General features: G+C 61.9%; 2 protein-coding genes across 2 annotated transcripts; one reads left to right on the top strand and one right to left on the bottom strand.

Annotated features, from left to right (window-relative positions):
- The first annotated feature begins 10,409 nt into the window (after nt 1–10,409).
- Nucleotides 10,410–13,014, top strand: LOC103345676 (uncharacterized). Its single transcript, XM_070063940.1, has 2 exons — nt 10,410–10,513; nt 12,026–13,014. Exons 1-2 carry the CDS (start codon nt 10,410–10,412, stop codon nt 12,888–12,890), a joined length of 969 nt encoding a protein of 322 aa, XP_069920041.1. The 3' UTR covers nt 12,891–13,014.
- Nucleotides 13,015–15,112: 2,098 nt separating this feature from the next.
- ZG16B (zymogen granule protein 16B) lies at nt 15,113–16,753 on the bottom strand. The gene is made up of 3 exons (XM_002722772.5): nt 16,568–16,753; nt 16,275–16,380; nt 15,113–15,543 (listed from the first exon to the last, which is right to left on the bottom strand). Exons 1-3 carry the CDS (start codon nt 16,623–16,625, stop codon nt 15,204–15,206), a joined length of 504 nt encoding a protein of 167 aa, XP_002722818.3. The 5' UTR covers nt 16,626–16,753; the 3' UTR covers nt 15,113–15,203.
- Nucleotides 16,754–20,378: the final 3,625 nt, after the last annotated feature.

The following is a 20,378-nucleotide window of genomic DNA, read 5'->3' as shown; positions in this document are numbered from 1 at the left end:
GCACTGTAATGACCGTGTTAGCCAGAGGTGGTCGCAGGGGGCGGTCGGCAGCCGTGCCGTGCCGTTGGCTTCGGTGGCTCAGGGTCTAAGCAGCGAGTCCGTGGAAGGGTGGCTCCCTGTTGTCCGGAAGCGGGCGTTCAGGTGGGGCTGCAGGGAGGGGCCGCTGTACGACGGGGCCGTGATTTCCAGGAAGAACAGTGGCCATGGCGGGTCAGCCTGTGCTTGACTGAGAAGTACAGACCTGGGGACCCCTCGATGTCCTGGCCAGGCTCTCAGAGACGCCTGCCACCACAGCTCCCTTGCCTCCCCTCCGTCAGCACCTGGCCGCCACTCCTGGGTGACTGGGTGCCGGGCTGTGCTGTGTGGCCGACCCCTCCGTTTCAGAAGCCCGTGTTCCCCTGTGGCCATGCAGAGGCTCCTTGTTTGCGCCATGGACCGCAGGCTGAGAGGGCCAGGGGACATCGCCCTGGCCTAGCTGACCGCTCCCCCAGGCAGTTCACCTAGCTCACCCTCGTCTGCCTCCTGGTGCCTCCGGACCCCTCGCCACGGGGACCCTGTGCGGGGTGAGGGGCTGCAGTCCCCTAGGAGAGAAAAGGCGCTGTGTACTCACCGAGCCCCGCTCCTGGCCAAGGAGGATGGGTCCTGGACACGCTGAGCCCTTCACGCCACCCAGGAAGCTCAGTGCTTGGGGCAAGAACCCTGCTGCCCAGATGTGGGGCTCCTTTTAGCCAAGGCGAGCGCACGTGTTGGACTTGGGGACCTCATGCCGACATCCAGGGTTCTGCCTGTTGTTGGGGTGAGTTCATGAGGCTGACGGGCCATGAGATTACTTAGGATTGCGTGGCTTCCAGGTGAGGGACCCTGCTCCCTGACAGCGCCTGCCACCCACCTTCTGGCTCTGGGAGGTGGGAAGAGGGCAGGAGACCAGGTGGGGGAGAGGGGCCTTACCTGATAGGAATGAGGCTCCGCCCTCCGTTAGGCCCAGTCCTGGTGGCCTCTTTCGGGAGGTGGCCATGGCCCTCGTGGGCTCTACGACGTGCGGCCTGCTGGCCTCAGCCACAGTGGCTCTTCTGTCTCTGTTGAGGGTGAGAAGGGCTCCTGCCAGTGCCGGCAGCTCTGGTCCTCCTTCCTGCCCGGGCTCTACTCGGGCTCTCAGGGCCGCTGCTGTCCTGGGCACCTCTCCGTCACAGCTGTGCTGGTCGGGACGCACAAGTGTCTGGCCGCTCAGGCCGCCATGGCGAGCGTCCCTTAAATGGCATAATTCACAGCGACAGGAGCGTGGCGCTCGTGGCTCTGAGTCAGGAAGGCTGAAATCAAGGGGCTGGCAGGGGCAGCGTGGGGCGGGCCGCCCTGCCTCATAGCTGGAGCCTCACAGCTGTGTCCTTGCGGTGGGAGGGGAAACCGGCCGCTAGGCCTCCCTGCCCGGAGCGCTGCCCGCTGCGCCCACTGGCTGATGCCTTCTGAGGGCCCTGCTCCCTCCCGCTCAGCAGGGCGCCCAGGTGTTTTAGGGACCAGGGCAAGGAGCACATCGCTGCCACTTGTCTGATGGCGACGGCACCCAGGACCCGCAGCCACTCACCCCTGCATTTTCTTGTCTGCTGTGATGTGTCTCTTCAGCTCTCTGCCCGTTAGAAAACACTGGTCTTGGGCATTTGACAGCAGGGAAGGCCTGCGTGGCCTGTCGTGGTGCTGGGTCCAGGTGTTGGCTGTCTCTGTTTCCAGCTTCCGGCTAAGGCACACCCCGGAAGACAATGGGTGATGGCTCCGGTGGTTGGGCCCCTGCCGCCCACGCAGGAGACCCGGCAGGAGTTCCACACTGCTCCGTGCCGTGGCCTGGCGCAGCCCTGGCGTTGCAGGCATTCGGGGAGTGAAGCCGTGGGTGGAGGACCTCTGCCCGTCTCTGCTCTCTCCCTTTCAGGTCGATGACGCTGCGAGCCCTGCTCCAGGTGTGCGTCAGTGTTGTTGTGGTAACAGTCACGCTGGTGGAGAATCTTACATTTATGCAGTCTTACAATAAAAAATGTAGATTTGTATTTTTTGAGTATTTTATTTATTTATTTGAAAGGTAGCGTTAGAGAGAGAAGGAGAGACAGAGAGAGAGAGGTCTTCCGTCTGCTGGTTCACTCCCCACGTGGCTGCAACGGCCAGGGCTGGGCCAGGCTGAAGCCAGGGGCCCGGAGCGCCATCTGGGCCTCCCGGGTGGGTGCCGGGACCAGGCGCTTCAGCCGTGCTCTGCTGCTCTCCCAGGTGCGTTAGCAGGGAGCTGGGTCCAGCTGGGAGTCCAGCCAGTGCCCCCGTGGGATGCTGGCACTGCCGGCGGTGGCTTTACCCAGTGCTCCACAACGCTGGCCCCTGGCTTTTTTCTGTCTTTGATTTTCTCTCTCGTTTTTCTGGTAGGTCATTTGTGTTGTGTTTTTGGAAACAGGCGACCATAGATCGGGAACAATGGTCGTTACCACAGAGAGCTGGCGAAGCACTGCCTGGCCCATCGGGCTTGCGTTTCATTTGTACATTTCACAGGAGAGGAAGATTAGGGAACAATTCCGCGGATGTTGAAATGGTTGTGCGCCAGAATAAACTTACCTTTAACACCCGTTTTCCCGTGAACTTGGTGACCCTCCCCTGCCAGGGTCCTGCCTGTTCCCTGCCGTCTCTGGTGACACCTGCCCTGTGTGCTCACTGGAGCTCGCTCCCCTCACCGGAGGTCTCAAACGTCGCGAGCCGAGCCACTGGCGGTCATCATGACGGCTCCAGGTCCCTGAGGCCCACGGCGTTTCCAGTCTCAGGCGTGGTGTGTCGCTGCTATGGCCATCGAATGGCCAGTGGTAGGCCTTGTTCTCCCAGCTCTGGCCAGCTCTGCAGGTGGCAAAGGGGCAGGCAGCAGAGGCGGTGGGGGATGTCCCCAGCCTGGTGGCCAGCGCCTTCTGGCTTTGCCGTAGAAGCCTGGGCTAAGGCAGAGCTGGGTACGTCTGGAAATCTACATCCTCCTGGTCAAAGTTTCGAACACTCCTGGTACCTTTGAGAGACAAGGTGTTTGGGCCACAGGGCTGGGGGGGAGGACCAGCGACTCGTGTGGGGCGTGGTCCTGGGTTCAGCGGTCCTGCCCTCAGCGAGTCTCCCTCTGTGTCCTGGGCCAGCTCCCACCCTGGGGCGCAGTGCTCTGAGAGCAGCCCAAGCTCAAAGCCAGGAGCAGCGGCACGGACTGGGGGTCTGCTTTGGGCTGGGCGGGGGTGGGGGGCTGTGGTTCTTCAGACCAGAAACCTCTGGCAGGTGCACTGGACGCCCCTCAGCCTTGGCTGAGCGGGAATCTAGGGCATTCCGCTGTCTGAGGGGATGGGGGAGCCCCGGGCTCACCCATTCCCTGTCCTGTGAGCCCCCTTTACAGAGCCCTCCTCCTCCTCCCAGGAGGCACAGGCTGGGGCCTTGTTGGGCCTGTGGGGACGCAGGGCCTGACTCCTGGTCTTGTCTCTGAAGTCCCCGCCGTAACCTGCCCGCGTGGTTTTGCTGATGGAGTCCAGGCGCCACGAGGAGTGAGGGTGGAAGAAGTAAGTCAGTCCTCGGCGCTGGGCTCCTCCGCTGAGTGTTTTGTGGTTGGTAAGCCTCCGCCACAGCAACCTGGACCGCCGGGAGGTCTCAGAACTCCCGCCCTCCCTCTGCCGCAGCTCCAATCCCCAGCAGCCGCCTGCTGCAGCTGCCCCAGGGTGGGCTGCGTGCCTGTGCACCCTCAGACCCCCCAGCCGCAGGCAGCAGGAGCGCTACTGGACCCCCAGCCTCTCCGGGGTGCGCCTCTCCTCCGGCCGTGAGTGCTATGGGAGGGGCTGAAGCAGGAGAAAAGCCTCTGGGGGCACACGCAAGCCCCCTTTCCTTCCCTCCCCCGGGGTGCCCCTGCGGGTGGTGTCTGTGGAAGGCTGGCGGCCCTGCCTCCCCCGCACGCGGGTGCCTGGTGTGCGTAGGTGTGTACGGAGCAGGTAGCTGGGGGAGGGTGGGGTGCTGGGGTTACTCCTCTCTGCACCTGCTGCCCATCCTGACTGCACAGGGACACACCTGGTGGGCCGCCAGCATGCCCTGGGCTGGTGACAGTCTGAGGACAAGTTGGGGCCGGAGTAGACAGCTCAGGGCTGTGTCAGAGGAAGCAGCCTGTCACTGGCACACGGACGTCCCTCCGGGGATGTGCAGTGCGTGGACAGGAAGTGGTTGTGACTTACTCAGTGTTCCGGGAGGCTCACAGCTGCCTTCTGCCCACAGGGCAGCATCGCCCCAGGCCGGGGATGGGAGGCAGGGGCAGAGGCAGGAGCCGCGTGTGGGCTGAGCTTTCACTTCCTCAGCCCGGAGCCCCGGGCTCCAGGTGGGCGGGTGTCGGGCACCCAGGTGCAGGGACACTCCGGAGTGGACGTGCGCCGTGAGGCTGGGGCTGTGCTGACACCGGAGCGGGGGGTGGCATCCATTCCCGTGACTCACCTGCTAGGTTGCTCCAAGTGTCTCAGCCCCGGCTTCCTCGTCTGCAGAAATGGGAGGCTGAGACCCACCCCAAGGGTTTTGTGATGATTAAATGTGTGACAATTATGCGAGTGCCTCGGATCACCCTGGTGAGAAATTGCTGCACGATGAATGCTGGCGTGTTGTTCTGTCCGTCCTTCCGCCCGTCCGTCATCCTTTTCATCTGTCCATCTGGCATCCTCTGTTCATCTGTCCATCCACTTATCCGTCTGTCCATCTATCCACCCAGCCATCCAGCCCTCATTTTTAAAAATGTTTTTATTTTTTATTTTTAATTATTTTTTTATTTGACAGAGTTACACAGTGAGAGAGACAGAGAGAAAGGTCTTCCTTCTGTTGGTTCACCCCCCAAATGGACGGCTGGCACCACACCGATCTGAAGCCAGGAGCCAGGTGCTTCCTCCTGGTCTCCCATGTGGGTGCAGGGCCCAAGCACTTGGGCCATCCTCCACTGCACTCCCTGGCCACAGCAGAGAGCTGGCCTGGAAGAGGAGCAACTAGGACTAGAACCCGGCGCCCATATGGGATGCCGGCGCCGCAGGCAGAGGATTAACCAAGTGAGCCATGGCGCCGGCCCCCATCTATCATTTTTTAAAAACAAGTTTTATTTATTTGAAAGGCAGAGTTACAGAGAGCAAGGCAGAGACAGACAGAGAGAAGTCTTCTGTCTGCTGATTCACTCCCCAAATGGCTGCCAAGTGGCCGGCGCCACAGCTCAATAGGCTAATTCTCCGCCTGCGGTGCCGGCACACCGGGTTCTAGTCCCGGTCGGGGCGCCAGATTCTGTCCCGGTTGCCCCTCTTCCAGGGCAGCTCTCTGCTGTGGCCCGGGAGTGCAGTGGAGGATGGCCCAAGTGCTTGGGCCCTGCACCCCATGGGAGACCAGGAGAGGCACGTGGCTCCTGCCATTGGATCAGCGCGGTGCACCGGTCACAGCGTGCCGGCCACGGCGGCCATTGGAGGGTGAACCAACGGCAAAGGAAGACCTTTCTCTCTGTCTCTCTCTCTCACTGTCCACTCTGCCTGTCAAAAAAAAAAAAAAAAAAAAAAGGCTGCCAAGAGCCAGGGGCTTCCTCTGGGTCTCCCACATGGATGCAGGGGCCTGAACACTTGGGCCGTCCTCCATTGCTTCCCCTGGCACACTAGCAGGGAGCTGGATCAGAAGTAGAGCAGCCAGGACCCAAACCAGTGTCCATGTGGCATGCTGGCGTTGCAGGCATTGGCTCTACCTGCTGTGCCACGTGCCAGCCCCATCCATCATTCTTCTCTCCATCTGTGCTTCCTATGTCCACAGGGATACAACCATCGTCTGTCCATCTGCTCCTCTGTCCATCGCTCCTCTGTCTTTCCATCCACCCACCCGTCCCCTCATTCCAGGAAAAGACCCTGCTCACGGGAGACTTCCTTGCCCAGTAGTGAAACCAGCTCGAGTTCTCCAGGCCCTGCAGCCGGACCCCACTTCACTTCACAGTTTCCCGCACGCATTGAAGCCCCGCCCCGCCCCCTCCCTCTCTCAACCCTCAGCTTAGACACTGCCCTGCACGCACTGCCTGTTGGTGTCTTGTTCTTTTTTTTTTTCCTGAAGATGTATTTATTTATTTGAAAGGCGGAGTTACAGAGAGGCAGAGGCAGAGAGAGAGAGAGAGAGAGAGAGAGAGAGAGAGAGAGAGGTCTTCTATCTGCTGGTTCACTCCTCAGAAGGCTGCAATGGCTGGAGCTGCGCTGATCCAAAGCCAGGAGCCAGGAGCCGCTTCCTGGTCTCCTAGCCGGGTGCAGGGACCCAAGGACTTGGGCCATCCTCTACTGCTATCCCAGGCCACAGCAGAGAGCTGGATCGGAAGAGGAGCAGCTGGGACTAGAACCGGTGCCCATATGGGATGCCGGCGCTGCAGGCAGCAGCTTTACCCGCTACACCACAGCGTAGCCTCTTGTTTTTGTGTCCATCAAGTTGCCCCAACAAGTTTTCTCTCCGGACTCCTTTTGTCCTCAGAAAGACTCTTTACTTCCTGAAGCCAACTTCAAGGGCTGGATGTTGTGTTTATCAACCTTAAATTCTTTATATTTATGTTTTCTTAAGGATTTATTATTTATTTGAAAGGCAGAGTTACAGAAAGGGAGGGAGGGAGGGAGGGAAGGAGGGAGAGAGAGAGGTCTTCCATCCACCAGTTCATTCCAATTGGCTACAACAGCCGGGTCTGGGCCAGTACAAAGCCAGGAACCAGAGACCCCATCCAGGTCTCCCACCTGGGTGACAGGGCCCAAACACTTGGGCCGTCCTCCGCTGCTTTCCCGAGGACATCAGCAGGGACCTGGATTGGAGGCGGAGCAATGGGGAGACTCCAGCTGGCACTCATATGGGATGCTGGTGTCGCTGCCCCACAACGCTGGCCCCAAACTCCACATTTCTAAAGTGCATTTTACAGTCCTGGCGGTGCACATGCCACGGTGCCGACAGTGCGTGTCTCTGGGCAGTGACCTGGCGGCGGCGCCCTGCGCAGCACACACAAGCGGTCTTCAAGAAATTGGTAAAAATGCCTATTGTGAAAAGTCTGTGTCTTTTAGTTGCATTCCCACAAATGTTCTCCCCAGGGTGAGAAGCTCACACGCCCTGTGGGAGTCATGACTTCCACTCTTAGATGTTTATCCAGGGAAGGAAGACTTGTGTCCCACAAGGACACCAGCAAGGTTCCCAGTCACAGCAGCCTGAAGCAGACTGCCCACGGCCGTCCCCTGGAGAACGCCCAGGCGTGGACGCAGTGGAGCAGGCCTGGGTGACTGCCGAGCTGCTCAGCGCCGCTGGAGGAAGCCAGACGCCGGGGGTGGGGCCTGACTCCATAGAAAGGGAATTCCGGAAAAACACGAGGAGCTGGCGGTGACACAGCGGGGACTGAGTGTGGCGCGGAGACCGAAGGCCAAGGAGGAACTTTTGGGGTGATGGAAACTGTGTGGAAGGCACAGCAGTTACGCAGGTGTATACATTGGGCAAAATGTGTCTGAGCACTCGGCGTTCACGAGAGGCGCAGGTCTAGGAGAGGGTCAGCGGCAGGGGTCAGCGGAGTGCCCGGGTCCAGCCCTGCCCCGCTCGCAGCGCAGCCGCCTGCCAGTGTGCCAGGAGATGGCCTTCGCCTCGGTTTCCTGACACCGTGTGGGAGACCAGGCTGGAGCTGGCTCCTCACTGTGTCCTGGCCCAGCCCTGGCCGTTGGAGTCCTTTAGGGAGTGAACCAGCAAATGGGAGATCTCTGTCTCTGTTGCTCTGCCTTCCAAATAAATAACCTTAAGAATAAAAAGACAAGTTTATTTTGGGGCGCAAAGTGAAGGTTACATAGTTTCCACGATACATGTTTTCCGGGGACCTTGGAAGACCCCTTGGGTGCATGGGAATCACATGGAGGGAGTGAGTGGGAGAAGAGGGTGCAGCTGGGACACGTGACTCCGACTCGAAGCCGCAGGCTTGCTGCTGGGGCCTGCCCTGTCCTGGGGGCTGCACCGCCCTCTTGTCACATCCCATCTCCTAGGCCAAGGTGCTGGTGAAGTTGGGGGCCGTGTAGTTCTTTATGGGGGGGGGCAATGTTCTGTGCATGGCATCTCTGACCTCTGCCACCAGGGGCCACTCACCCCCAGGTGACCAGCAGATCCGTCAGGGTTGGCCCAGTGGCCCCCTGGGGCTTTGACCCACTCCAACGGAGCGTGGCTGCTGCAAGCCAAGCGGGCTGGTCCCAGCCTGGGGGAGATCCGGGGCTCCCTCAGCAGAACCAAGTTCCCACGTCTCTTGTTCCCCACAGGAGTCCCTGGTTGGTCAGGGGCCCAAGCCCGCCCATACTCCCAACCCCTGGGGAGGAGCTGGCCCAGCCGGGGAGGGAAGCGGCAGAGGCAGCCACCCAGGCGCTCTCTGGCCAGTTTCTCAGGCTTTTGAGGGCAACCAGGCCCTGGAAACATTGGGCAGAGCCCCTGTCTGAGGACACAGCCGCTGGACAGGAGGAGGCCCCTTCAGGGCTCTGGCTCTCTCCTCGGGGAAGAAGGCACTGGTGTGCCCGCCCCGTCCCTGCTGCCCAGGCGGCCCACGGCCACCCTCCAGTCCCCTGGGTGAACAGAGACAATGGTGCCCACTCTTAGTGAGCCAGTGGGTCACTCGAGGGAACGGTCGGATTCCGGGCCTCCGTGAGGCCTCTGGGTCCCCAGCCAGACATCCCCTCCCCTGTCAGGAAGCCACCTCGGGCAGGTAGAAGGAAGGAAGCTGAAATGGCAGCAAAACCTACAAATGCGCGTGCTAGCCTCAGGCTTGACTGAGCCTGGATCACCGGCCCTTTGTCTGCCTCTTCCCACTGCCCTTTTCTCGCCCTGGCTGCTGTTTGCCGAGGGCTTAGGCTGACAGTTCCGTCTCAGAGCTGCCCCTTCCTGCCACCTCCATCCCAGCATCCCAGAGGGCGACTCTCCCAGGCTGCCCACCCGCCAGGGCTCGCGCCTCCTTCCCCCAGGTCGGGCGTGCCGGCGGCTGTGGGGCAGACGGGTGATGGGGAGTCCTGTGTGGGCTGTGCTGTGCAGGAACCAGGGAGAGAAGCAAGGTGAGGCGCTGGTCGGGGGGGCCGGGTCCTGGTGGCAGTGCCCCTTGCCTGCCGTTGCTGTGGTGCAGGGCAGTGGCACGGCTCAGGGCTAGACTGCCTGGGCTGGGGCTGGGGTCTGGCCTCAGTTACCACCCACTCCGTGGCACTGGACCTGTGGGCGTCTCCATCTCACCAGCTATAGAATGGGGACAGTAGCAGTGCCAGCCTCAAAGGTTGTCTGAGCTGGGACCGTGGAGTGTGTGGCCTGTGGGTGCCCAGATGAGATCCTGCCAGGCACATAGGCACCCTCGGCAGCGGGGAGAGTGGGACGCTGCCTGGGTGGTCTCCAGGCTGGCCTTCCGCTGCGGGAGGGTCCCCAGCCCCTCCCTTCCACGGTCATTGCAGGCGGATTTCTCCTCCACGTGTCCAGGCCTCTGCACGTCTCAGGTGCTCGGACCAGACCATCCTTTGGCTTTGGACCTGTGCTTGGCCCTGGTTGGCTGCCATCACAGGGTGACCAACCCCCTTTCCAGCTCTGAGACCTGCCTGTGTCCTGGCCAGGAGTTCACAGAGCATAGCCCGGATGCTGAGGCTCACTTGTCTGGGGTCTATGGACAGGAACACAAACAGTGTCCCAGGCCACCTGGACAGGAGGGCTTCCGGGTTCCTGCCGGAGCTCCTGCCAGGGCCCCACTTGAGGTGGACGTGGCCAAGCAGGGCCCGGGTATAAGTGGGCAGGCTGAAGGGCTCAGACACTTGGCACAGGTGAGGAGGAGCCAGGGACGGGTGCATGGCGTTGCGGGGAGTGTGTGTGTATCCACACGAGCCTGAATCGGGGAGCAGGGCAGACGGGGTCCTTATGGTACGGGCTCTCTTCCAGGACTAGTTCAGACTTTGGGGTGCTCAGGCTTAAATGACAGTGCAGGTCCCTTGTTCAAAACTGATGAAGAATTTCACAGGAGCGACACGAGCCCTTCTGAGCCCCTGTGCAGGTTGCCTGCCCTCCAAACCAGCCCTGGCCCCTTCTCCTAAGCCCTCGAAACCAGCCCTGGCCCCTTCTCCTAAGCCCTCGAAACCTGCTTAAAGGAGGGTGCCGCTGCTCTCCCCCACCCCGACGGACGCGTCCTCCCAGAGCTTCTGGAGTTCTACGCGGCTCCCGTGGCCACGAGGCCTGATCCGGCACCTTGAACCATGCTGCTGCTCCTCACCCTGCCCCTCCTGGCTGGCTCTGCCTGCAGCGCCCAGGGTAGGCCCCACCCCCGGCCCCTGGGCCTTCCTCCGGTCCTGTGGTGTGGGGAAATCGTCCGGAGGGGCTGGAGGTGGGGACCTCGCCCGGAGCCCTGCGGCCCACTCTGCGGCCCCTGTCCAGAGATGCAGGGCCCTGGCGGCGGTTCCTACTTCTACATCCAGGACGGAGGGCAGGGTGAGATCCAGGGCATCCGGGTCTTCGTGGGGCTCCTGGGCCTCATTAAGGGGTGAGTAGCACTCGGCTGGGCTTGTCCCCTGCCGTGCCCACGCCTCGCTGCCCTCATGACCCTGACCTTCCCAGCCTCTGTGGCCTGCCCTGGACATGGCACCAGAGCCTGGGATGGTGGCCAGCTGGGGTACAGGGGATGCCTCTGCGGGAGGGCCCTGCCCTGGGGCGCCTGGGTTGAGAGTGACGGGAACCTGCTCACTGGCACAGGCTGCGGGGCCTCCCGCTGGCTTCACTGGGTTCTGAATGTGCAGTGGACTGCCCGCCCTGGTCCTTGGCTCCCCACGGAGGGCAGGCTCTGCCGCTCCGGAGCCGGCTTCTCCAGCATGCTGCCTTCTTGGGGGTGGCAGTGCCGTGCCTAGCAAATAACCAGGTCAGCAGCTGAATTCCAGTTAAACGGGGAACCATCTTTTAAAATTATTTATTTAGGGGGCCAGTGCCGTGGCTCACTTGGTTAATCCTCCGCCTGTGGCGCCGGCACCCATATGGGTACCGGGTTCATGTCCCGGTTGCCCCTCTTCCAGTCCAGCTCTCTGCTGTGGCCCGGGAGGGCAGTGGAGGATGGCCCAAGTGCTTGGGCCCTACACCTACATGAGAGACCGGGAGGAAGCACCTGGCTTCTGGCTTCAGATTAGCGTAGCTCTGGCCATAGTGGCCATTTGGGGGGTGAACCAATGGAGGGAAGACCTTTCTCTCTCTCTCTCTCTCTCTCTCTCTCTCTCTCTCTCTCTCTCTTTCATTGTCTAATTCTGTCAAATGAATTTAAAAAAATATTTAAAAACACCGGTGGATGGCATCTAGGTCTCCCAGATGGGTGGCAGGGGCCCAAGTACTTGGGTCATCTCCCACTGCTTTCCCAGGCCGTTAGCAGGAGCTGAACTGGAAGTGGAGCAGCCGGGAGAGGCACTGTGCCCCTCTGGGGTGCCGGCGTGATTCAACCGGCTGTGCCACAGTGCTGCCCCCAGGGAATCCCTGGTGAGCATGTGCACGTCCTCTGCAGGTGTGGGACATGCGTGCACTTTACTCGTCTGCAGCATGACAGTGTCCAGGGGCTGTGTAACACGTGATTCACTGTTCCTCTGAAATTCAAGTTAAACCGACGCCCAGCATGTTATCTGCTTCCGCGCTCGGGGTGCAGCCTAGAATGGAAGAGCAGGGCCAGGCTGCGGTCAGTAGGCTGTCTCCTGGACTCAGGACCCTGGCCCAGCCCCCACGGGTCACGAGTGTCCGCACCAGCAGAGCCCAGCTTGAGGCAGGGTCCGTCTCCGGTCCGCCTGGCTCAGCTCCGCGCTCGCGGGGCTCAGTGCGGCCGCGGCGGCCCCACGCCAGGTGCCCTGGGAAAAAGCTGCGGCGTCGGGAAACCGAGCTGCGCAGCGAAGCGGGACGCGCGTGCGGGAGCGGCCCGGTGGCCGCGCGGGATACAGGGCCGGGGGACCCAGTGGGTGTGTCCCGAAGAGGCGGTGGCTCCGGATACCCGGATTCCGGCGGCCGCTGACCCCGCCCCCACCCCTAGCGTGCAGCTGCGGTTCGGCACCCACTGGAGCGCGCGCTACGGAGCGCCCGGCGGCCACGCGCGCGAGTTCCTGCTGCAGGCGGGCGAGCACGTGACTGCGGTGGACGGCAGCGCGCTCGCCTGCATTCGACACCTGCGCTGGACAACCAGCAGGGGGCGTGAGGCTACCTTTGGGAGGCCGGCTGGCAGGCGCTTCAGCTCCCGCGCTCCCGCCCCGGGGCAGCAGCTGCTGACCACCAACGGCCAGCACCGGCTCCTGTGCCTTTCGGGAATCGGCTTCAAGTGGGGATTCGCCCCGGAGAGGGCGTCCACCCCTGCGTCCACTGTGGCCTTCACCCAGGTGTCCACCTTGTCCACCGTGGCCCCCACCACGTTGTCCACCCCGGCCCCCACCTCAGCATCTATCCCTGCATCTACTGTGGCCCCCACCTCGGCATCCACCCTGCTGTCCACTGTGGCCCCCACCTCGGCATCCACCCTGCTATCCACTGTGGCTCCCACCTCGGCATCCACCCTGCAGTCCACCGTGGCCCCCACCTCAGCGTCCACCCTGCAGTCCACCCTGGCCCCTACCTTGGTGTCCACCCTGGCTCCCACCTCGGCATCCACCCTGTGGTCCACTGCGGCCCCCAACCCAGCCCCCACCTCGGCATCCACTCTGCCGTCCACCATGGCCCTCGACCCAGTGCCCACCCCGTCGTCCACCTTGTCCAACCTGTCCCCCACTTCGGCTGCCACCCTGCCACCCAACCTGGCCCCCAACCCTGTGCCAGTCCCATCTGGTCTTCCACTGAATTGCCCATTCCAGTGCCCACCCGGGCACCCACCCAGAGAGCTGCCGACTGGGTCCCTGGGCGCACCCTGAGAACAGACACTCCAGTCGGCCCTCCACCTGGGGCCACTATGTGCAGCCCGGCCTGCTCCGGCGGATCTGGGAGCCTGGGCGACCATGGGCAGGAGGCTGCGATCCCCACATTGAATAAAGCGTCTGCATCCAATCTGGCGTGCGTGGTGCTTGTCAGCAAGGGGCGTGGGCTCCAGGTCTCCTCTTTGGGCGGTTACCCCCCACCGCTCCCAAAAGGCGCGGGGCTGTGCCGTCTGACTCAGGTGCCTCAGGAGCACTGCCTCCCGTCCAGCGCGGGGCTGGTCACAGAGGGTGCCCTCCAGGCTTGCCGGGGGGAACAAGGGAGGGATTCCAGGGACCCTGGGGACTCAGACGCCAGTCCTGAGCCGGTGTGGGCCGCCCTCTCCCTCCCCTTGCTCTCCTCCATCCCCTCAGGAGCACTGGGACCAGGCCCGAGGTCCTCGCCCCTCCCTACAGGGGATAGAAGGGCTCTCTCCCTGCACTTGTGCTTCGATTGTCAACACAGTGAAGGGTGGGTGTGAGGACGGCCCGCACTCTGAAGTGTGTGACGAGCCCTAAACGCAGCCTGTCTGTGTCAGATTCGCAGGGTGTTGGCAGGTGTGTGAGGTCGCGGTTTCTGGTACAGAACAACAGAGGCGAAGAGATGCATTTCCCCACCCCAGTCTGTGCAGGTCCTGGAATTTTGTGCACAGACCCCATGTTAAGTGACTCTCAGCTTTGAAAAGCAAACCCGGGGCCGGCGCTGTGGCACAGCAGGTTAAAGCCCTGGCCTGAAGCGCCGGCATCCCATATGGGCACCGGTTCTTGTCCCGGCTGCTCTTCTTCTGATCCAGCTCTCTGCTATGGCCTGGGAAAGCAGCAGAAGATGGCCCAAGTCCTTGGGCCCCTGCACCCACGTGGGAGACCCAGAAGAAGCTCCTGGCTCCTGGCTTCGGATCAGCTCAGCTCCTGCCATTGCTGCCATCTGGGGAGTGAACCAGCGGGTGGAGACCTCGTTCTCTGTCTCTACCTCACTCAGTAATTCTTTCAAATAAATAAAATAAATCTTTTTTAAAAAAAGAAAAGAAAACCAAGGGGCGGGCGCTGTGGCATGGCTGGCGCTGTGGTGTAGCAGGTAAAGCCGCCTGCAAAGCCAGCATCCCATATGGTTCAAGTCCCAACTGCTCCACTTCCCATCCAGCTCCCTGCTAGTAGTCTGGGAAAGTGGCTGGGCCCCTGCACCCGTGTGGGAGACCTGGAGGGAGCTCCTGGCTCCTGGCTTCAGCCTGGCCCAGCGCTGGCTGATGCAGCTATCTGGGGAGTGAACCAGTGGAGGGAGGGTTTCTCTCTCTCTGTAAATAATCTCTTTCAAGTAAATAATCTTTTTTTGTTTGTGAAAGTAAACTAAGCTAAAATGACAGTGGGGATGAGGGCTGCCCGGTGCGTCTGAGGCAGAGCGCCAGGGGCCGGCTGTGAGACCTGGGGTTCGCGGCCACATTTTGCAGCTGGGCCCCTTCGGCTTGGACCCAGCACTGCCACTCAGCAAGTGCAGGCCCCGGGACCGGTCACTTCGCCTCAGTGCCTCAGGCTTCTCATCCTGCCGGTGGGGACCATGGGGGTCCCGGCCCTAGGCCATTGCGAGCAGCCCCCACCTCAGCCACCTCTGGCTCTTGCCCGTGTCGACCCCTTGCCCCGGAGTGCACTCATTCCGTGGCCTCCACTTAGCCAACTCTCCCTCGTCCTTCAAGACTTAGCTGGGTGTCACTTCGCTTCCTCCACGGCTGCACCCCCGAGCAGGTGCCCACACGCAGTGAACTGAGCCCGTGCCTGCCAACGTCGCGTCACAGTGAGCGGCCACCCTCTGCTTCTGCATCTGTCCCACGGATCTCTCCCCTCCTCTGCTGCATGGCTGACCTCTACTCTCTAACCCCAGGGCCCCAGGGAGCTGGGTGTGGACAAGGCCTTGGCTAGGTGAGTGAATGAATGAGTGGCTTCCCCGAGACCCCCAGCACCCTCAGAGACCTCTGGAATGGAGCCTGGCCAGGGAGGCCGGTGGACGGGCCTGGGGCTGGGGACGGGAGTGGTGGCCATTAGCCGTGGAGCCTGACTCCTCGAAGGTCGAAGGTCGTGGGACCGGTCCTGGGTCGTCCGCAGACCCTCTTCTGCCCACTTCCCAGCTCAGGTCACTGAGTTCCCAGCCCGGGGGTTGCGTCCTGCCCAGACCCAAGGACCACACCTGCATATGCTGTTCCTGCAAAAGCTTTATTGCCTGGTGGGGTCCAGTTACCCCAGGACCAGCCGCCCCTGCGTCCCCATGCCGTGGCTCTGCGATGCTCACTGGGTGCTGTTACAGGCTGGGCCAGGGAGCGACTCTGCCAGCAGAGGGCCCCATCGAAAGCCAATGCTCCTGAAGCCGGGGGACGCCAGGAAGCCGAAGATGCCCTTGAGCACCTGCCCGTCCTCGGTGGGGAGGGCAGAGAAGGGCTTGCCGGCCGCCTTCCCGAACTCCACGCAGCGGCTGTGGTTGGTGCACAGGGTCAGTCTCCAGATTTTGAGGAGGTACTGGCCTTGCACGGACGTGATGTGCTCTTCCGGCTGCAGGATGAGCTCCTGGGTCTTCCAGCCGGTGGTTCCGTACACAGCGTCCCAGACCCAGCCGACCTTCACCTGGATACTGGGAGAGAAGAAGTCTCCCAGGGCCGGGCCCGGGGCAGGGCGAGCAGCACAGGGCCCAGCCTCTCGGGGCTCAGCTTCCCCATCTGCGAAGAGGGCATTGTGCCGGGAGCTCCAGGCGGTGCCTGGTCACCGCGACCTTCGGGAGCCAGCGCCGCGGTTGTGGCCCAGGGCCGCTGCCCCTGGCGAAGCCTGACCTCCTCAGCCTGAGTCGCAGGAGCAGGTCACAGGCCTGAGAAACAGGTGTCTCCCGGGGCACAGCTCTGGTTGGCTGTGTCCTTCGCCTCACCTTGGGGCCGTCCTCAGCTCACCCCAACACACTCTGTCCTCCCTCCCCCGGCCCCCAGTGTCTCCTAAGTGCAGAGCAAAGACCCAGGCCTGGCCTCGAGCCGGGACACCCCCATCCGAGGGCAACAGAACACTTGTGGCGACTCGTCTTCACTTGACAGTCCACCCTGTCACCTGCCTTCCTTCTTGACCCTAACTGGACAGACCGCCACCCCCCACCCCGACTTCCCCAGTGGGCCTTTGGCCAACTTTGGTGCTGAGTTTGGGTTGGAAGGCGATGGGGAGAATTCTGCTCATCCCACCCGCTGGCCGCCCAGGAAACAGCGGGGCTTTCAAGGGGCGTCTGCAAGGCCGGGGAGTGGAAGCTCGGTGACCCCATGGCGCCCGGCAGCTGCCCAGAGCCCGCGGGAGCTGCCGTCAAAGAGTGGCCCCGATCCCGCTCACCTCTGAATCTGGCCCAGAAGATTCGTGGTTATCCGAACCGCCCTGATGTCATAGTCTTCGTCCACATAGGTGCTGAAAAACTTCTCTCCTTGGAGTCCATACATGGCTACGAGGACAAGAACCAGGGAGCCCACCAGGTCACCTGGGGGCTCTCACTGCCCTGGGGCCATGGACGCTGGCTCTGCAGGCGGGGGTGGTCCTGCGACCATGTGGTCACTGGGCATCCCAGATGGACAGATGGGAGGGTGCCCACCAGGAGGACGGGCCAGAGGAGGCAGACCGGCCACACTCACTCTCGGCCCAGGAGGCAGGGGTCCCCAGGAGAGCGAGGGCCAGCAGCAGCAGTAGCATGGCGTCCAGGTGTCCCAGCCGGCACGGCACAAGGCTCTGGGGAGAAGAGAAGCCACCTGAGTCCAGCGCGTGGCCCAGCCCCTCTCGCCGGCCTGCCCGTGCGCACTGCGCGCCTCACCTGGCCAGGAGTGCTTCCTCAGCCTGTGTGCCCTCCGCCTGCCCCTTTATACCGCCCCCCCGGGCTCCTGGCCCTCGTCCAGAAGGAAGGAACAAGGGGCCACCAGGGAACAGGAAGGAGCTGGGTGGTGGGGGCTCTTCTGGGGGAATCCCCAGAGCCATCCTGGGGGAGGCTCCCGGACACGCTGTGTTTGCTGTCTTGGCCCTGCATCTGGGCCGGTGACAGGCACCTCACCATCACCTCCAGGTCTGCTCGTCAGCGCCTGGGCCGACTTTGACTCTAGAGGTCAGGGGAGGTTTGCTCAGAGCCCTTGCCCAGCCCAGGAGACGGTCAGAGCTGCAGGAGCTCCGTGGGAACCTTGGCGGAGCTGGGCTCAGGACCTCACTCAGCCTCCGGGTGTGATCTGGGGCCGCCTGTGTCACCACTCAGGGCTCCAGTGGCTTCCCTGTCACCCGTGGAGAATCGTGGGAGCCACAGAGCCGTGGGGCTGCTGTGAGGGTCTTCCCACAGATGGCTAAGGTGACGCTCGGGGAAGCCTGGAAGCTGAGAGGTGCCAGCCTTGTGTGTGTGGAGGGGCGGAGGACCCTGGCGGCAGAGTTGTGGCTGCAGTGGGCACCTCGCGGCCATGCAGCGGGAGCCCAGGAGCTGGCAGTCACAGGCCCAGGGCAAGCAGTCAGCCCCTGCTTCGCGAGAGCGGCCTCGTGTGTGGCAGAGCAGGGCGACGCGGCCCCACCGGGCGGCAGTGTGGGCCGCGCAGAGTGCTCTGTCCTGTTGCAGTGTCGGGAAACATTACAGAAAAGAACCATTTTTTGGTGGCACATGAAAATGCTATGAAATCCCAATGCTATCGTCCACACACCAAGTGCCACGGGTGTCCAGCTTGCCCACTCATGTGCGTGTCTCCTGTAATGGCCGTGCTGAGACCCAGTAGCCCTCGGGCCTGAAATTGTACTACCCAGACCCCTGGGGACACCACCCCCCCACCCCCCCTCCCACAGAGGCAGCCCTGCCCAAGGTGCTGGCGAAAGGCATTGTGGGCAGGGAGGGCATTCAGAGGCTGGAGGACAGGCTGGCCCAGGCTCAGGCACCCACAGGCTCGTGGGCCAACTTGCGCCCCCACCTCAGCCCTCCTCCCAGCTCTGCTCCCTGTCCCAGCCACTCTCCGGCCCGGGAGGACGAGGCAGATGGGCGGGCAGCAGAGCCTTCCTGGGCCCCAGGAGGAAGCTCCTTCCAGAAGGTGGAGCCCAGCTGTGCCCTTGGCCCTGTGGCTACACAAAGGGGGCTTCTGTTCCCGCGCCTGCTCAGCCTGAGGGCCCTGTCCTGGGTGTTTTCTAACTCGAGGCTGGCAAGGTTTGGGGCCCAAAAGGAGGAGGGTCTGTCTGGGCTGGGACTCCAGGAAGCAGCAGCACCTGGTGTGGGCGGGCAGCTGGGAGACAGTTGCCAGCCTGGCCAGAGGCGACGGTGGCCCGGCCAGGATGCGCACGTGAGGCGTGTGTCCACAGAGCACACGTGTGCGGTGACAGTGGGTGCACGTTCACACACATGAACGTGTGAACAGGTGTGCACACACACGCATGTCCCCACATTGGCCAGCTGCTGCTCCACACGGCAGCACGCTTACACTCACGCACACCTGCACGGCACCTGTCAGCTGCACAGCTGGGGGAAGTCCCGAGAGCTGGCCCGGAGCCCACGATCCAGGAGGCTCGACACAGGCCCTTTGTCTCCCAGGAACAGAGCTCCCCAAGAGGCCGGGTCAGCCTTTGTTCCCTGCCGGGCTGCGCCCCAGCGCCCGCTGCCAGGAGGCCAAACAAGGCCGCCTTTCCTCCTGGCAGCGGTGGCCCACGCCCTGCTGTGCCCGCCTTCCAGATGTGAGGCTTGGGAAGCCTGTGTCTTAGCCTCTTGTGGCTGGCGGAGGCCCCCCTGCAGCCCGAGTGCCAGGCTGCCCCAGCCTCATCTGGAGGCAGGAGCTGAGGCTCACGGGTGGAGAGGGAGGTGCCTCCTGCTGGTGGCCCCTGCGGACGCTGGGGACCTCAGGGGTCAGTGGCAAGAGGCTGCCCAAGGGGAGGGGGGCGGCCAGAAGTGAAGGGGCCACAGGCTGGCTTGCCCAAGGTCCATGGGTGGCTGCTGCCGGGGGGGAGCCCCAGGGGAGCCCCGTGGTGGCGGGAGGCAGCTCTCCCCTTACTGTGTAAGCGTTGTCTCCATTTTCCCCGGAGAGGATTCGTGCTTTCATCAGAGAACCAGGGCGCTTGGGGGCGCCGCTGTTAAGCTGCCAACTGAGACGCTGGCATCCGATGTGAGTGCCGGTTCAAGTCCCGGCTGCTCCACTTCCGATCTAGCTCTCTGCGGTAGCCTGGGAAAGCAGCAGAGGATGACCCAAGTGCTTGGGCCTCTGTACCCACATGGGAGACTGGGAAGACACTCCTGGCTCCTGGCTTTGCCTTGGCCCAGCTCCGGCGGTTGCAGCCATTTGGGGATTGAATCAGCAGAAGGAAGATTCTCTCTCTCTGTCTCTCTCTCTCTCTCTCTTTCTCTGTAACTCAGCCCTGCAAACTGAAGGGTTAAAAAGTTAAAAGCCACTCCCCCCCCCTCAACCTCCTCTGGTAAACTTTCCTGACCTCGTTAGACTTGCTCTGCATAGCCATTCTCTATAAAGCTAATTAGTCAGTAAATTACCCCAATGTGAGTGTAACCTTAGTTTCACCTAAGTAAGATAGAAGAAGTCACCGTATATCTCTTTGCCTCCTGGAACCCTGACCCCACCATGTGTCCCTTATCGCCATTCGGCTGCATTCCTAGGTATCATCAAGGCAGTTCCTGCAACCTTGTTGTGTTTGTTGTCTGGCCCTCCCTTTTGGCAATAGGAGGCTTTTTGATCCTCCCTGTATAGGCCATCTGGTTCTCTGAGGTCTAATCAGGCCCTTACTCGATATCCTGTACTCCCTGTATTCATAAATCAACTGGTTGTAAAATCACTTAACTTGTGTCAATTGTTTACGCTATACCTCTGTCTGATCTATGCAATGATTGATTTTCTTTGTTTAAATGTGTATAAAAACCCCAACCCAAGACTATTTGGGGCCGCTCGCCTGTACTGGGACGGGGGCCCCGACATGTTGGATCATCAATAAACCTTACCCTTTGTTAATTGCATGAGAGAAGGTCTCTTGGAGCGTTTTTGGGGTGGCAAGAGCAATCCAACTCTAACAAAACAAATATTCAAAAAAGAGAACCAGGGCACTCAGCCTCACATTCCGCCTGACCTTTTATGTAGTTAAAATTTCATCAGCGCCAGTGTTGAAGGTTACCGGCACCCAATTTTGTTTTGGTCAGAGCAAGTCGGTGAAATAAAATTCCGTTTATTGCTGGACAACGTGATAGCACTTCACACACTTCACACAGGCCAAAAAATAGAGAGCGGCAACAAAAGGGAGAGGAGAATTGTGCCGGCGGCGGCTCAGCAGCTCCTGCAGACCAACCGCCGCTGCAGCGCTGGGGGCCGGGCCGCTCCGTGCTGCGCCTGCTTCCTCCTTGGAGAAAATTAGCAGGGCCTGGGAGCCTTGGTTCCTATGTCCTCGCCTGTTGCTAATTGCCCTTGATTCTGGCAGCGGTGGAGGGAGCGCGGGGCGCCGGCG

This window comes from Oryctolagus cuniculus, chromosome 19 (genome assembly GCF_964237555.1).
Source record: "Oryctolagus cuniculus chromosome 19, mOryCun1.1, whole genome shotgun sequence".
Taxonomy (NCBI): domain Eukaryota; kingdom Metazoa; phylum Chordata; class Mammalia; order Lagomorpha; family Leporidae; genus Oryctolagus; species Oryctolagus cuniculus.
The sequence above is the reverse complement of the archived record's forward strand: the minus strand, read 5'-3'. Positions and strand labels throughout refer to the sequence as shown.

Bases quoted from the DNA above. Each gene is read 5' to 3' on its own strand.
- LOC103345676 (XM_070063940.1), top strand. From the start codon at position 10,410: ATGCAGGGCCCTGGCGGCGGTTCCTACTTCTACATCCAGGACGGAGGG. The intron at 10,514-12,025 runs GTGAGTAGCACT...CCCCACCCCTAG, and splicing joins CTCCTGGGCCTCATTAAGGG to CGTGCAGCTGCGGTTCGGCA.
- ZG16B (XM_002722772.5), bottom strand. From the start codon at position 16,625: ATGCTACTGCTGCTGCTGGCCCTCGCTCTCCTGGGGACCCCTGCCTCC. The intron at 16,381-16,567 runs GTGAGTGTGGCC...TTGTCCTCGTAG, and splicing joins CCCTGCCTCCTGGGCCGAGA to CCATGTATGGACTCCAAGGA. The intron at 15,544-16,274 runs GTGAGCGGGATC...CTTCTCTCCCAG, and splicing joins CTTCTGGGCCAGATTCAGAG to TATCCAGGTGAAGGTCGGCT.